The sequence below is a fragment of the Salvia hispanica genome, chromosome 2 (assembly GCF_029641045.1).
Source record: "Salvia hispanica isolate PSC_SH4W2 chromosome 2, Shi_PSC_v1, whole genome shotgun sequence".
NCBI classification, from domain to species: domain Eukaryota; kingdom Viridiplantae; phylum Streptophyta; class Magnoliopsida; order Lamiales; family Lamiaceae; genus Salvia; species Salvia hispanica.
In genome coordinates, this window is record NC_142693.1 from 5,179,338 (window position 1) to 5,194,746 (window position 15,409).

General features: G+C 38.0%; 1 protein-coding gene across 1 annotated transcript; it reads right to left on the reverse strand.

Moving 5' to 3' along the window:
* Window positions 1-417: 417 nt before the first annotated feature.
* On the reverse strand, window positions 418-8,158 carry LOC125201121 (quillaic acid 3-O-glycosyltransferase CSL1-like). Its single transcript, XM_048099061.2, has 8 exons — window positions 7,528-8,158; window positions 6,692-6,781; window positions 3,907-4,038; window positions 3,598-3,810; window positions 3,404-3,506; window positions 2,298-2,461; window positions 1,858-2,205; window positions 418-1,082 (listed from the first exon to the last, which is right to left on the reverse strand). The coding sequence occupies exons 1-8, from the start codon at window positions 8,110-8,112 to the stop codon at window positions 537-539; spliced, it is 2,181 nt and encodes a 726-aa protein (XP_047955018.1). The 5' UTR covers window positions 8,113-8,158; the 3' UTR covers window positions 418-536.
* Between the last annotated feature and the right edge of the window lie 7,251 nt (window positions 8,159-15,409).

Here is a 15,409-nt window from a genome sequence, read left to right on the forward strand (position 1 = left end):
GCAATCTAGCATGAATATTACTTCTTACAATATGGTGTCATCATATGATTCTAAGCAATGGAGTTAATTAAATAGAGTGGGGCCTTACCCAAAACATGATAGTTTGCATGTTCCCGACAACGTCCAGGTGTCGAATGGCATCATCACATTCCCCCAATTGGAAATTGATTTTCTACTAAGTTTCAAAAGCTTTGCAGACTACTGAATGACCCTCTTTTACTTCCCAACTAAGAAATAATACCATTTATTTAAATAAATACTTCAAATCTTATACTAATAATCATTCACTCTAGTAGGTGTCCGGTAAATTAAAAGGGTCAAAATTTTAAATCGACGACTTTAAAATATATTTACACTAACGGTGATCTATAGATATTTTATAACTTTTTCGGTTAAATGATTAATTCATGTAACACATATAATAATATAGGGAATCTTTCATATACTTAATTAAAACATAAGATATACGTTTAATGAGACACCAAAGAGAAAAACAAAAGGAATACATTAGTAACATTACCATCACTAAATACTAATTAACGAGCAATTAGAGCTGCATAAGCCGAAATTAGAGAGGAAATTACAGTAGAGAGAATCGAAACCAATGGAGAAACTCTTCCCACATCCTTCCTCAACACCATTCCCTCCATCAAAGGATAATGCATAACTACACCAAACAATGGTACAAAAGCCTGCATCACCATCTCATTCATCCTCCCATTATGCAAAACTCTCCCGAATCCGACGACGAAGGAAGCAAGATTTACCATGTAAATGGTGCACAATATGACCATGAAAATGGACGGGGCTCGAAAATCATATTTCCCCATTTGGTAAAGCTTGGCCACTTGATCTTCCATGACTTTGCTTGTTGGCACGAAGCTGGCTTTCGTCAAGCCGATTTTCTCCAAGATCGCGTTAAAAGAACCAAAAAAGTAAGATGTCAATGACTTAATCACCCACACCCTTTGCTCGTTCGCCCATGTCGTGAGGGAATCCCCGGATGCCATTACCTCTTGCGCGTGCTTGAGTTGCGATGAGATGAAGACGAATGCAAACACAGCAAAAAATGGACTTGAAACCTGCGTACGCAAAAGATCGTGTTGAATTTTAAAATTTGAGCGATAAGTGAACCAATATAGTTCAATCGATCGAACCGATCTGACCATTGGCCAAGTGACTAAAATTTAGTGAATATGATAAACAAATAAAAAGACATTGTAGAACACAATCTTAATACTATTAAATGCCAACAAGTCTACAAGTATACAAATAAGTACAAACATCAAATGATAAACAATTTTTTACCTAAATATCTTAAAAGATACTCCCTCCGTTCCCTCATAGTTGAGGCGGAACTTTTCGGCACGGAGTTTAAGAAATGAATGTTGAGTGTGTTAAATAAATAGATAAAAAAATAAGAAAGAGAAAAATGTAGAGAGAATAAAGTAAAAAGTGAATAAAGTAGAGAGAATAAAGTAAGAGAGAGTAAAGTAAGAGAGAGGAAAAAATTACTATAAATGGATATGACTCAACTATGAGGGAACTTCCCGAAATGGAAAAATGACTCAACTATGAAGGAACGGAGGAAGTACCAATAATTTGAAAGTTCTAACCAAAGCATGGTATTCAAAAAATTATTTCTTTCACTCTCATTTCTAACTTGAGCTTAATGCAACTCAAGTTATCAAAGTCATCATCGATACTATTTAGTTCATTTAAAAAAATAATAAATCGGTTCAATCGTCGACCGGATCACATTCGAACCGCCTGATTTTTCCGATTCATAATAGTCTAAAAGTTAAGCTGTGTTTCATCCTCATTTTCGTATCATAAATTTATACATTCAAGGCGTACCTCGGGATACAGAGGGATGCCGGCAAGGAGGAAGAGCTGAGGGACGAGGGCGAGGATGTAAACGGGGAGGAAGTAAATCGGGTAATATGCCAGTTCTGCATAGACCATGCTTTGCAGAAGCGACATTCGCAGCGCCCCATAGACTAAGGGAGAATACTTGGATAGAGCAACCTGGCTGAGTCCGAGATACCACCGCGTGTTTTGGACAAGTGTATCGCCTAGGCTCATCGGAGATGAACCTAGGAAACATGGCCTTGAAGGGTTCAAATACACTGAAATCCACCCCTCGCAATGCAAATTCAACCCTGTGAAGTAATCTTCAACTACTGTAAAATATCTGTATCCCACCTACATTTTGATTTATATCTATAAATTTTATCAATGTTGTTGCAATAAGTATAGAATTAATGGATTGATTTGAAATATATAGGACTACTTGCCTCTTGCCCCCATTTTGTGCCATTGTCGTAGCTACAAGAAGCTAGCAATTGCACCTCTTTTTGCAATGAATTGGTTGGATAATTTGGTTTATAGCTTCTGTAAATCGACTTGATGAATTCGTTGGACGAACCATAATACTCCTTGAGCTGGTTGGGGCTAACATCTACACCAATGAAAATGAAAAATGTACTATCAAATTATGTGTGGAAAAAAATGGATAAATTACACTTGTTTTAGCCTCATGAATTATTATTACTTATGAAGCATTATAATTGTGCATTTTTAATTAACGTGATTACATTTTTTTGTCCGTTAGTGATTTCATTGTATCAGAAAGTCCAGATTGTAGACGTTCCCAAATGAAACACATACAAATATCTTTATGGTTATAGAGAAAGAACTAGAACTATAATATAAATATCATGAACTATTTTACTCAGCACTAATTAATTTTAAATTGGACTAATCGAATTCTATCATGGCGTTACAACAGGTCGCCCGTCGCCATATAGAGGTGAAAACTACATGGTAGAATGGGGGCCATTTGAGTGCTTGAGTTCTTACTATCACTTCGTATTTCTTTTACTTTTACTTAATATATTTTCTTATTTCTTACCACCTCTGTCCATTAAAAAATGGAATCTATTTCAATTTTGGGTCGTCTCTTAAAAATAGAAACTTCTAACCTTTTCTATTTTAGGACGTGGAGCCCACAATCCATTAATAGTATTTTCCCTACTCTTTCTCTTTCTCTCTTACTTTATCTAATTTTCTTTTCCTCTATCTTATGCATTAAAACACGTGTCGTTTCAAAATTTTCTATTTTTCAACGACGAAGATAGTAGAATATTGTAAGAATATGGATTTCTAATTCTTAACTTTTGTAAATTAAAATTTCTACTTTTAAAAAAAATATATTTATCACTAATCTTTTAATTTGTTTTCTCTCATTATTCATCTCTTTCTAACATACTTATACCGATGCTACAAATATTTAGATAATTTGTGCCAATTAATTGGGGATAGAGGGAGTATGAGAACAATTAATAGGGCAGGGAGGGAGTATGAGAGTAATGTATCCCCATTTGTTGGTTTGTAACTTTACTTGGTTGAAGTTTCCGAATCCCATAGAGTGCTTCTCTCTTTATATAAAAGGCCGTCCCTATCAAGCCTGGCCCATTAAGCCCATTCAAGCCGTCGCATTTCGTCTGACATATATCAATGGTGATATTAAAATTATGCAAAATTATTCACATATAACTAATTGATGTGACATGAATCAAAAGAATGTATTGTTACCCAAAGAAATCTCAAAGCACCATCGTAGATATCGTGGTTGCGTCTGATGTTGTGAAATATTTGAGGGAACTGAACAAATGCAAGATTCTGCGAGAGTTTAGGGTCGAGATGGAAGCACATTGCTTGTCGAACCGACGTCGGATCGTTGCAGTACATGTCACAATCCAACGATAGAATGTACGGTGAGTTGCTAATCATACCCGATACTCGGAGCTACACACATTAAAGGAAATCAACTTGCCTAGTGGGTTACTCACAAGATATTAAAGATAAAAGAATCAATTCAATTTTATTTGAGAATTTAATTACAAGAACGTTGAGAGCTCCGGCTTTGAAATTGTGGGGATGAGACGGCCTTTTCTCGCGAGCAACATAGACGACAAGCGGCATCTCATCATCGTTGCTCGAATCTGTACCGTTGAAATTTCCATCGTTGATAACCTATAAATATAAATGATAATGTGTGTAGTTCAAATTGTGGAAATTAAATAATTATGTGATTGATATATAGTGACTTCTTATTTATATTTTTCTACTATTGGTCCATTATGATATAACAGCACATATGGCCTGTCATATTCGATCAATAACTTCGTGGTCTGGATTGAATATGTACGGCTAGAAATAGCAAGGAGAGTGAGAAATTGATGCAAGCATTATTTTGTTACTAATGACACTGAATTTCATTTGTTGTGACAGTTAGGTGAAGTAGTATATCTATTTCCTATTTTAATCCTTAAAACAAAAGTTAAAAATCTGATTTTTTTTATTATTTAAAATTATAGATGTTAAATTAAATTTGAAAAATATATAATACCTCTAAATAAATTTGATGGGAACGTTTAGAAAATAATAAATTAATAGTCATAGTCTGTATTTATAAATATCCATGAAAATGATTACTCCCTCCGTCCCGGCTAAGATGACACATTGCTTAGCCGGCACGAGGTTTTAGGAGTTATTGATTAAAGTGTTTAATTGGAGAGAGAGAAGGTGGGTGTAAGTATTAAAGTAGAGAGATGATGAAAAATGGATATTTTAATAGGAGTGAGAAAAAGGGGTTGAGTGTATTAATTGGAGAGAGAAAGTTACCAAATAAGGAAATGTGTCATCTTAATTGGGACAAACTAAAAAGGAAAACGTGTCATCTTAAGCGGGACGGAGGGAGTAGTATATATGTGAGCAGGGATATGATCAGTTAAAACTAAATATATTAAAATTAATAGAATTTTAAATAAGTGATTAAAATTTAAAACACAGGGTGAAACCAAAAATCGAATAGAGGAGTCCAAGTGAAAAATCACACTATAGCGGCTTATACCAAAAACTTTCTACGTAGTACTCCCTCCGTATTCTAAACTTTCTACGTAGTACTCACAATATAGAGGAGTCAATTTCATGTTAACTAAATTTACTTTGTATTCTAATGGAATCACTTAAAATAGGCAGGCCGTATATAAACTAATACTCCCTATATATGGAAAGGATTATCTTCTAATAAAAGATACTCACTCTTTTCCTTCTTTGTCCAATCATTTTTTCATTTCGAAAAATCCTTTATAGTTTGGATATTTTTATAAATAATTTATTTTTTCTTTCCTCTTCATTCTTTCTCTTACTCTATTCTTTTTACTATATTCATTTTTCTACTTTATTCTCTCTACTTTGTATCTTTCTCTTACTTTAGCATACCAACTTAATACACAATACACATTCATTTCTTCGACTCTAAGCTAATAAAAAAATGTCCCAACTATAAAGTAACAGAGGAAGTACTATACCAAAATTGGAGTAGTATCTAATCGCCTGCATCTTTTGTCCGTTGGCAAAATAAAAAATTATGTATTACTATATTATTATTATTATTATTATTATTATTATTATTATTATTATTATTATTATTATTATTATTATTATTATTATTATTATTATTATTATTATTATCATTATCATTTCTAATTAACAAAAACAATACTTCCTCCGTCCTATTAAAGATGACACACCTTCCTCTTTGGTTTGTCTCAACTAAGATGACTTATTATTAAAATTGGAAACACATTTATCTCTACGTAATTTCCTCTCTGTTACTTTACTGTCTCTACTTTAACACATAAAATAAAACTACTTAAAATATCGTGTCGTCTAAGGAATGAGTCATCTTCCTTGAAACAGATGGATGAAGTAGTATTTAATAATAGTAATTAATTACCAAATTAAGCAGTGTTTTAAAAATTGGACCGGACCGGCCGGTTCGACCGGTTCGGCCGCGAACCGGTTAGTGGTCAGCCGGTTCTCTCCATAAAGCCGTCAGCATGTTGGGCCGCCGCGAACCGACGAAACCGGCCGGCCGAACCGGTCTATCCGGGAACCGGAAACCGATTTTCTTCATTGTTTAAATTTTTTGTAAAATAAGTGCTTTTGGTGGGGATCGAACTCATGATCTCTTGGTCAAGAGACCAAGACCATTACTACTCCACCACAAACATTTCTGGTTAATAACATGAACATTAGTTATTATTATATTAATTTTTTTTTTATTTACTCAAACTAATCATTCAAGTTTAAATTTATATTCTAGTGAGTAGGTATTAATATGATAATATATTTATCATCTAAAATTCACTCTTTTTTACTAAAATTAACTATTATTTGTATAATATAGGTACTTATGTAAATATAAGTAGTTATGTCTAAGGTTTATAATAAATTATTTACTATATAGCATATTTTCATCAAAACTAATTAATAATTCATATTTATTTATATATTTTGCCGTATAATTTTTTGAATTATTATGAATTATCTTTGTTTATATCTAAAATATTAAAAATTTTATCCACACTAACTTGTAATTTGTACATTTAATTATATTTATTGATAAAAAAAAATTAAATTTGATCATTCATTTAAATTTAATATATTTTATATAATTTGTAACAGTAAAACGGTTCGACCAGTGATTGAACCGGTCAGACCGATTGAACCGGTCAGACCGATTGAACTGGTCAGACCGATTGAACCGTGAACCAATAGCCTCGCCGGTTCACTGGACGGTCCGGTTTTTTAAACATTGAAATTAAGTAATTTCCAATACCTCGATTAATGGTGAATGGTCCCTGCTGGCCTTTACGTCTTCCTCAGCAATAATCTTGTCCAAAGAATTCTTGAAATCCTCATATGCTTTCTACATCATACCAAATATTCAAATAATCTCAGCAACAATGAAAGATTAAACTTGGATCACCATGATCATGTATATAATTAAACATCTTTTACTGATTTTAATGTAGTATAAAAGTATTTTCAATGTTAAATTTTTATATATCTGAAATTGTTTAAAATGATATAGATTAATTAAATTCATAATGGTCCCACTGCACACACCATTAGCTAGTAAAATAAACGCACATAGTTAAATACTATATATTCTTAGCAATAGTACTATTTTTTCAATCATATCATTAACAGTCGACTCACGAAAAACATGCAAAGATATCCTTATTTGCTTAAATTAAATAACATAATTGCAAATTTGACATGGCTTAATATCAGCCGACCATCCAATAAGCTTCTAGTTAAATTCAAATTCATCCTGCAAATTGAAAATAACCTGCTAATATCATGAGTTACACTACATTTTTTCGCAAATTTTCTACTATGTATTTAATCACTAAATATTCCTTCAAAAAACTTTAAATTATTTAAAATAACATTGCCTCTTCGAGTATGATCATTTCCTTTTATATTCCTGGGCCCTGGTGTTATTAATTTGAAGACATATATGGGCCACATTAATAATTTAAGACTCGTAAGCCATAGAAATTTTTGCTATGTGACCAATTGCAAAGATTATCAGTTGATTTTTCAAACTTGTGACACGAACAATAATTTGACAAAATTTTACTATTTTCCTACAAAAGAGAGACAAACCTCAATAGCCTTCTTCTCAACCAAGAAGTCATGATCACCACTCTCTTCTCTCATGAAATAAACCCCAGGGCACCTCTCCTTCACCATATACTTTTTACAAAATGGGACCCACACCTTCACAAACTCCCGCGCCCGTCTCAGGGCGCGTAGCGTGACAGGGGACCCCCCATCGTCCGAGACATAGAGGTGAAGCTTATCGGGAGGGTAGTCGAGCGCCATGGCCGATATAACGGTGTTCATCACCTCCAAACTCGGCTCCTTCGCGGGATCAGCAGTGCACACGAACACGTCCACAGAGGGCAGGTGGTCGTCCCCGGGCAGCCTCTCGGGATACGCGGTTCGAGCCACCGGGTTCCAGAGCGAGGCCTGGCTGAGGAGCCACAAACATGAGAGAGTTAGCTCGGCTGTGAAGATGAGAAGGTGGGGAAGAAACAGAATAGGGCTGTTGGTTTTGGATATGGAAGAGATTCTGTAGTAGAATAGGGCTGAGAGAGCGGCGCCATGGATGAAGGAGTGGAGGCGGTTTATCGCTCTCTGAGTTTTCATGGAATGCCATTCGTTTAGAGGGAGTGATGACTTCTCCATTCTTTTTGATGTATCTATTTTTTTTTTCTTTTTGTTATTGTTTATAAATGATTGAGTAGTACTACATTCTCTATTTATAGACAACGGTCTTTATCAATGTCTTAAATATCAGATCAGTGATTGAACCGGTGAAGCTACTGTTTCATGGTTCAAATAATTGTTGGGTTTTAGACTTTTATTAGTCCTTACACAGCGAAAGACACACATACATAAATAAGAGAATCGTGTTTGTAAATTAACTATGTTTACATATATGATCATGACAAATATACAATTATGTTTATTATTGTAAATTTATTATATGCTCAAGTAGTAAAATTGATGTCTCATCATAAGACTCTTATTTTTGGCGATGGTCTTAGGTTTAAATCTTTCATGCGTGAAGTGTAATAGTATATTTTTCACATTATGCGGTTTAGCATGCTCTGTATGTGTGCATTCTGATTTTCCACTACAAAAAGATTTGTGTTTTGCGAGCTCCAATTTGGTCTCGAACTCGAGAATATGCTCGGAAAATGGAGAATGCGCTCGGAAACTAATATTTTACGACTAATCGTAGATGCGGTAAAAAAATGCTGGATTTTTTTTTGTTATTGCTCGCAATGTGCTCGGAAATGAACCTTTTTTTGTTGTGGTCGTACGTAGAAAAAATAATGGTAGGGGCTCAACTATTTATATATTCTAGAGATAGTACGTACGATTGCTCACGACTAAGGGATAAGGATTAAAAGAAGCGGGAGAAGAAAGGGGCAATTAGACATAGCTTCCAATAATGGATATAACTTGAAAAAAATGCTAGATTTTTTTTTTGTTATTGCTCGCAATGTGCTCGGAAATGAACCTTTTTTTGTTGTGGTCGTACGTAGAAAAAATAATGGTAGGGGCTCAACTATTTATATATTCTAGAGATAGTACGTACGATTGATCACAACTAAGGGATAAGGATTAAAAGAAGCGGGAGAAGAAAGGGGCAATTAGACATAGCTTCCAATAATGGATATAACTTGAAAAAAATGCTAGATTTTTTTTTTGTTATTGCTAGCAATGTGCTCGGAAATGAACCTTTTTTTGTTGTGGTCGTACGTAGAAAAAATAATGGTAGGGGCTCAACTATTTATATATTCTAGAGATAGTACGTACGATTGATCACAACTAAGGGATAAGGATTAAAAGAAGCGGGAGAAGAAAGGGGCAATTAGACATAGCTTCCAATAATGGATATAACTTGAAAAAGAATAGTATCTCAACAACATGAGAACTAAAAAGAAATACCTATTGCGCTCAAGCGCATCATGGGACATGATGCATCCAAACAACATTCTACCAAAGATAATTGTCATCTCTACTCAACACTGCCCATCGTTATCATCACTCAACTTGTACATTTTAAAAATATATGCAGGTCTGAGTATTTGACATACTCAGTAAACACATGTAGAAACATTTTCATAAAAACATATTTGTCAAGCCATCCATTGAGTTACCACAGACTTTTATCATTTTTTTTAAAAAAAAGGCCGAGTGTACTTAATCGTTTCCTTTCCATAAAAGTTAGTTGATCAACCATTTTCCATTCTCATTTACCATATATGAACCATACATGACATGAAATGTGACCACATCTGCCATTAGACAAGCCAATTCGGAGGATGACACCCGATCTACATTTCGTGTACACTAGCCTGGGTACGACACTCCCCACAGCCAGACCCAGATTCGATTAATCATACATAGTAAAAAGCCACTTCAGGTAGACATCTCATATAAAACAAAACATGACATTGCATACCATACATAACATTTATTTTCCCATAAAATGTGCTTGAAACATTGAAGCGATGGGAATGAGACAATATAAGTGTAGTGTGTGTGCAGTGTTGCGATATTCAAATAAGGAAAAAGCAGGTTCCCCAGATCCAGCAAGTCCACTAGATCACTTGGTCTAGGAACTCGTGGGTCGTGCGGAATCCCGGACGTCGGACACACAAGTACTTTCCCGCTTCAAAAAACCCTCAACCACTTTACTAAACCTAGTATAGGGAAGTAGGGATCGATCCCACAGAGAAGGATGCGTAAGACTCATAATCAAGGATTTGAAAGTATTTTTGGTGTTTGCTGCTGCCACGCATTTTCTTGGGTTGAGGAAAATTAAAATTAACTTGACTTAGGAACCTTAGAAAGAAACTTAACCTAACAACTAGACCTAGGAGATAATTCTACGGTGGGGACCACGTCTAAAAAGCAAAGTACGACTGAAAAGTGGCAGAATAACTAACTCTAGTACTAACTGACAGTAACATCGTCTTCTACAACCAAACTCGCATAAAATTTCTTGAGAAAACACATAAGCGAATAAAAAACAGAGCTACTACCTTAAAATCAAATCTATGCATAATAAACGAAAAAAAACTTAACAGATCTGCATACCCTAGACGAAGTGAAATAGAAAACAAGATGAAATAAAGCGATTCTATCAACTACTGTCTTTTCACACGCCAAAACCGACTTCAGACGCTAAATCCACTTCGGATCCAAGCGTCCGACACAAACTCCAAACAGAAGAAATTCTCCATCACGTCAGATTTTACAATTAAAAGCTCCGAGTACTCAAACAACCACAGATCTGTCACCAAATTCCACATCAAACAACTCAATAACGAAATAAACAGAGATCGACATAGCAATTGAAGAATTAGGCTAACAGCAGGAAGATCTACGCAAAATAACTTGAAATTAAACAACTAAACTCAGATCCATGAACGGTAAGCAGTTAAACATCATCAACATCAAAGTCGACTCCCAAAAGTGAAGTTCGACGGTGAAAACTAGCAAAAACAGCTGAAATTAAAAGCAATTGTATCTTCGCCCTCACTAGGACGGTGTTACCAAGCACGAAATCTTTAGAAAATACCCCCCCTATCACGATTACCCCCAGAACCTATTCCAAGTGTGTGTAAAAATATATGAGCTAAGAAGAGTGGAAAAACTGTATCCATTGCGCTGCATGCTCTTCTCTTTTTATAGGCGTTTTAGTGGGCCCAGCAAGGTATTGATAATGACTTTGTTGCCCTCAGCTGTAGACTCCTCTGTCACGCCACTTTTCCTTGTAAATTCTGCTCATTTTCATTCCTTTCTCTCGCTAGACCATCTCCTTCTTTACTTCCTTGATCTAGCGCTTTTCTTCACACACCTGGCTTATGAAACGTGTTAGACCCAGCAAATTATAACATTTTTTTGCACATACCGATGCATGAAATTAGCCTTATCAAACTGCTCACACTTAAACCATACTTGTCCTCAAGTATAAAGACAAGAAAAGAAAAAGAATAAGGCAAATTTCAAGCGAGGTTATCTCTTGACCGACTCCTAGACCTAGACACAAGAAAAACTAAGAAATATAAGAAAATCACACAAACACGCAAAACACATATATACACGAGCTAGTTTCAATTTTAGGCATCTGTCCCCACAAGATTAAGGTCATTCCAATAGTTTGCACTCCTCCAAATAGGCCCCTTCCCTTCCTTCACCTAGCCAATCTGTCAGCTTGTCAAGATAGCTTTCTACTTACCCAATTGTTAGGTTCACTCGATCACTCATTCCTCACCAGGGATGTTAGGATCGATTCTCTCTTAAGTTAATGCTACACCACTGAAGCGTTTCCCAATTGTTAGGTTCACTCGATCACTCATTCCTCACCAGGGATGTTAGGATCGATTCTCTCTTAAGTTAATGCTACACCACTGAAGCGTTGGGTTATGAGAGTTTTCTCCTTCCTGGGTCAGGCTATTATTATTCCTGTTTTAGACCATTCCCCCCTCTGGACTTCGTCCAGCTTATTCCTCCTCTCTCTCTTTTTTTTTCTTTCTTTTTTTTTTTTTTTTTTTTTTTTTCAACATCTGGACTTTGTCCAGCTTATTCCTTTAATTTTTCCTCTGGACTTCGTCCAGCTTATAACACCTTCCCCTGGACTTCGTCCAGTTTATACCTTCATAACCCAATTCCCTTTTTTTCTCCTTTATAGCTCTTCTTCCCTAAGCATTCAGTGGTGACCCTTAAACATTTGTTAGCTCAAAGTTATCTGAGGTTTATAACTCACTATATAGTAGGGCTTCACAACTAAGTAAGTAGAGGCATTCTCCGTCATTCTTGCTTCATTCAAATTAACTAGGCTCATTTAAGGAAAAAGCTTCTAAGTTGAAATGTCTCATATCTTCAATTACTTTCACTAAGGGGATCATGCCGTATTAAATCCACTGGCTCATGTGACAACACTTAAAACTAACAGACTCTTAACATGCAACACGGTTAATGCATTGACTCCTCTCCCCCTCCCACTTCACTCAAGCTTGTCCCTAAGCCATCGTCGTGAAGGGGGGAACAGAGAGATCAATGCAAAACCAAAATCATAAAACTTCTCACACTTAGACCAAGCAATGGGCTAAGTGGGAGAAAGACACAGAAAAAAACATAGGAAAACAAATAAAACAACAAAAAACACAAACTTCTCACACTTAGACCACGCAGTGGGCTAAGTGGGAGAAGATATAACAAATGTTAAACACATATATAACAGGTAGATAATAAAAAAAAAATTAAAAGAACGACAAATAAAAGTTACTTGGTCAAGAGATGTTTGATCATTTCTGGGGCTGGCTCCCTCGAGAGCCAGACTGGGGTGGGATTTCGGGGCGGGTCACTTTCACCTTCTTCTTAGCTGGCTGCTCCAGCTCTTCCTCCTTCTGCTCTGGGATTTCCGGTACTGACTTTCTCACGATAGACTTTGTTTTTGGTGGGGCTGGAACTTGCACGGGAATGGTCGAAGAGATCATCTGAAACGACTGCTGTGGTCGCTTGACGGAGGGACTGCTCTGAGTGGGCTGCCTGACTTCACTGCTGGACCCAGGAGTTGTCCTCAACTGGGTCAAGGGGAGCGTCTGCTGCATCCACTTCAACATTTTCATTGAAAGCTCCACCGCTTCCGTCATCCTATCATTCTGTTTGGCACATTTTACTGCCAAATCAGCAATATTTCCCCTCAGGGTCTGCACTGCCTCCCGATTTCCCATCAATTCATTCCTTATCCCACCGAGTTCCTTGATCATATCTTTCCGCATTATCTGCATCTCCTTTTTCATGTCCTGGACTTCCTTCCGCAGCTCCTCGATCTCTTCACTCGGCATGGCTTCTTCGGCTTCCTCCGGCTCTGCCTTCACCTTGTCTCCTAATGAATAGAAGAGAGTTTTGGTGCCTTGAGTCTGCAGCAACCCCTTGTTGAAGAAATAATCAACACTAAACACCTCTGGGGGGTCGCACATGACTACTAGCGGGGCGGCCTTGGCAATTCTCATTTCTAGATTCCTCTGGAGATAAGCGCCGATGAGGTGGCAGGTGTACATATGACGTCCTGGGTTACTCGTCATCTGGTGGCACGCCTGCGCCATCCAATATCCGAGGTGCACCTTCACACCCTCCGCCATGCACCATGTGAAGTAGAGATCGGTAGTAGTGAGGGCTGAATTCGCACTGCCCATCAAATTGTAGCTGATAAATGTTTGAGCAAAACGGAGGATCCGGTCTTCGATGTGGGAGGCTTTGGAGTAGCTGGATTTAAACGCCCCTGATTTAGAGTGCGTGACCAGTTCCCATGCTGTCTGGACTTTGAAACCAGACGTGTTCTTTGGCATCCCCACCATCCTGTCGTTCCATGCCCCCTCTTCATCTTCTTCCTTAGTGAACAACCCCATCCGTAGGGACCACTCCCTAATGCTCAACTTGTGCTCCTGATTGAAAAGCCTGAATGTGATAGAATCCGCGTCCAGGTCTGTGGTATTCTTCAAGCGAAAAGTGGAGAAAAACTCCCTTGCTAGATCCACTGGCACCCTCTCTTGGCTGTGCTGCAACAGCCACTCAAACCCTATTGCCTGGATATAGGCGCAGAATTCTTTATCACATGCAATCATCTTGAGCTCCCTCTTGCTATACTGTTTCCCCGACTTGGCCATCTTCCCTGCGCTACATCTCTCCTTGTATACCGCGATCCTCTTCTGGTCGTCAAACTGTCTCATCTCCTCCAGCAAGCTCTTAGTCAGCCAAATCACCGGACGTCCGGGAATCGGCTCTTCTTCAACCTCCTAAGAATTATAGCTGGGCTCAGGGATGAGCTCGTCGTGTTCCTCGACAAATGGTTCCTCGGTCACAGGGGAAAGGGTCTCCTCGACCTCCTGGACGGAGGGAGCTTTCCTTGACCGGGTAGATGTAGTCGCCGGCGCCTTTCCTTTTCTTGCTTTCTCCTTGGCCAAGCGCGCTGCTGTCTCTGTCGCTTCAGGTATGAAGTCATCAACTTCATCAAGGAGGCTTCTCCTAGTGCGCCTCCTTTCGGTCCTTTCATCAATCTTGGGTTCACTCTCTTCCTGGTCATCAACCAGGTCCACGATCAGTTTCAGCCCTTCCTCGGGCTCCGGTACCTCCGTCGAATGTAGATCTGACTCTGCCAAAAGCTTTTCTGGGGTTTCCCCCTCTCCAATCAACATTGGGGTTGCCCCCTCGATATAGATGGGGTTCTCCCCCCTGACATCTCCTGGAATAGGGGTTTCCCCCTCAGCGATTCTCTCCAAAGTAGGGGTTTCCCTCTCAATAGTTGTTTCAAACATAGGGGTTTCCCCCTCAGCAGCCTTCTCAAACACAGGGGTCTCCCCCTCAGCAATTTCAACAGAAAACCGGGGTTTCCCCCTCACGTACTTCAACCACAATCGGGGCTTCCCCCTCACACATTTCAACAGCAGTAGAGGTTTCCCCCTCAAGAATTTCATCAGCAATAGGGGTTTCCCCCTCACACATTTCCCCACCCTCAAGATTAGGGTTCTCCGGTACATTACCTTCTGTCTCCTTCAAGGTCTCGTCATGTGTCGGTTCACTGTCCTCCGATTGTCTGTGTAAGGCCTCCTCTTTCTCCGCCACTTGCGAAACGACCTCTGCATGAGATGGTTCAGCGACTCGCGATCCTTCTTCAGAGAGACTTGCCGGTGTCGCGGCCGAATCCGCCGGAATTTTTAGTGACGGTAAAGTCGGCGCAGACGGCATCAGACTGGCAGCGAATAGAGCATACACCTCCTTTGCTTTCTCTATGCTTCCCACCTTTTGTGTCAATTCGGCCAACAAGGTGGGGTCATACTCAGTGCCCTTGGTAGAATCCATCGGTACAGATCTGAAAAAAATTAAAGGAACTGGGCGATAATTTTGGTTAGGGTTTCGTGAGTTCTTCTAGAGAGAGAAGATGAATTAAGAGAGAAGGAAG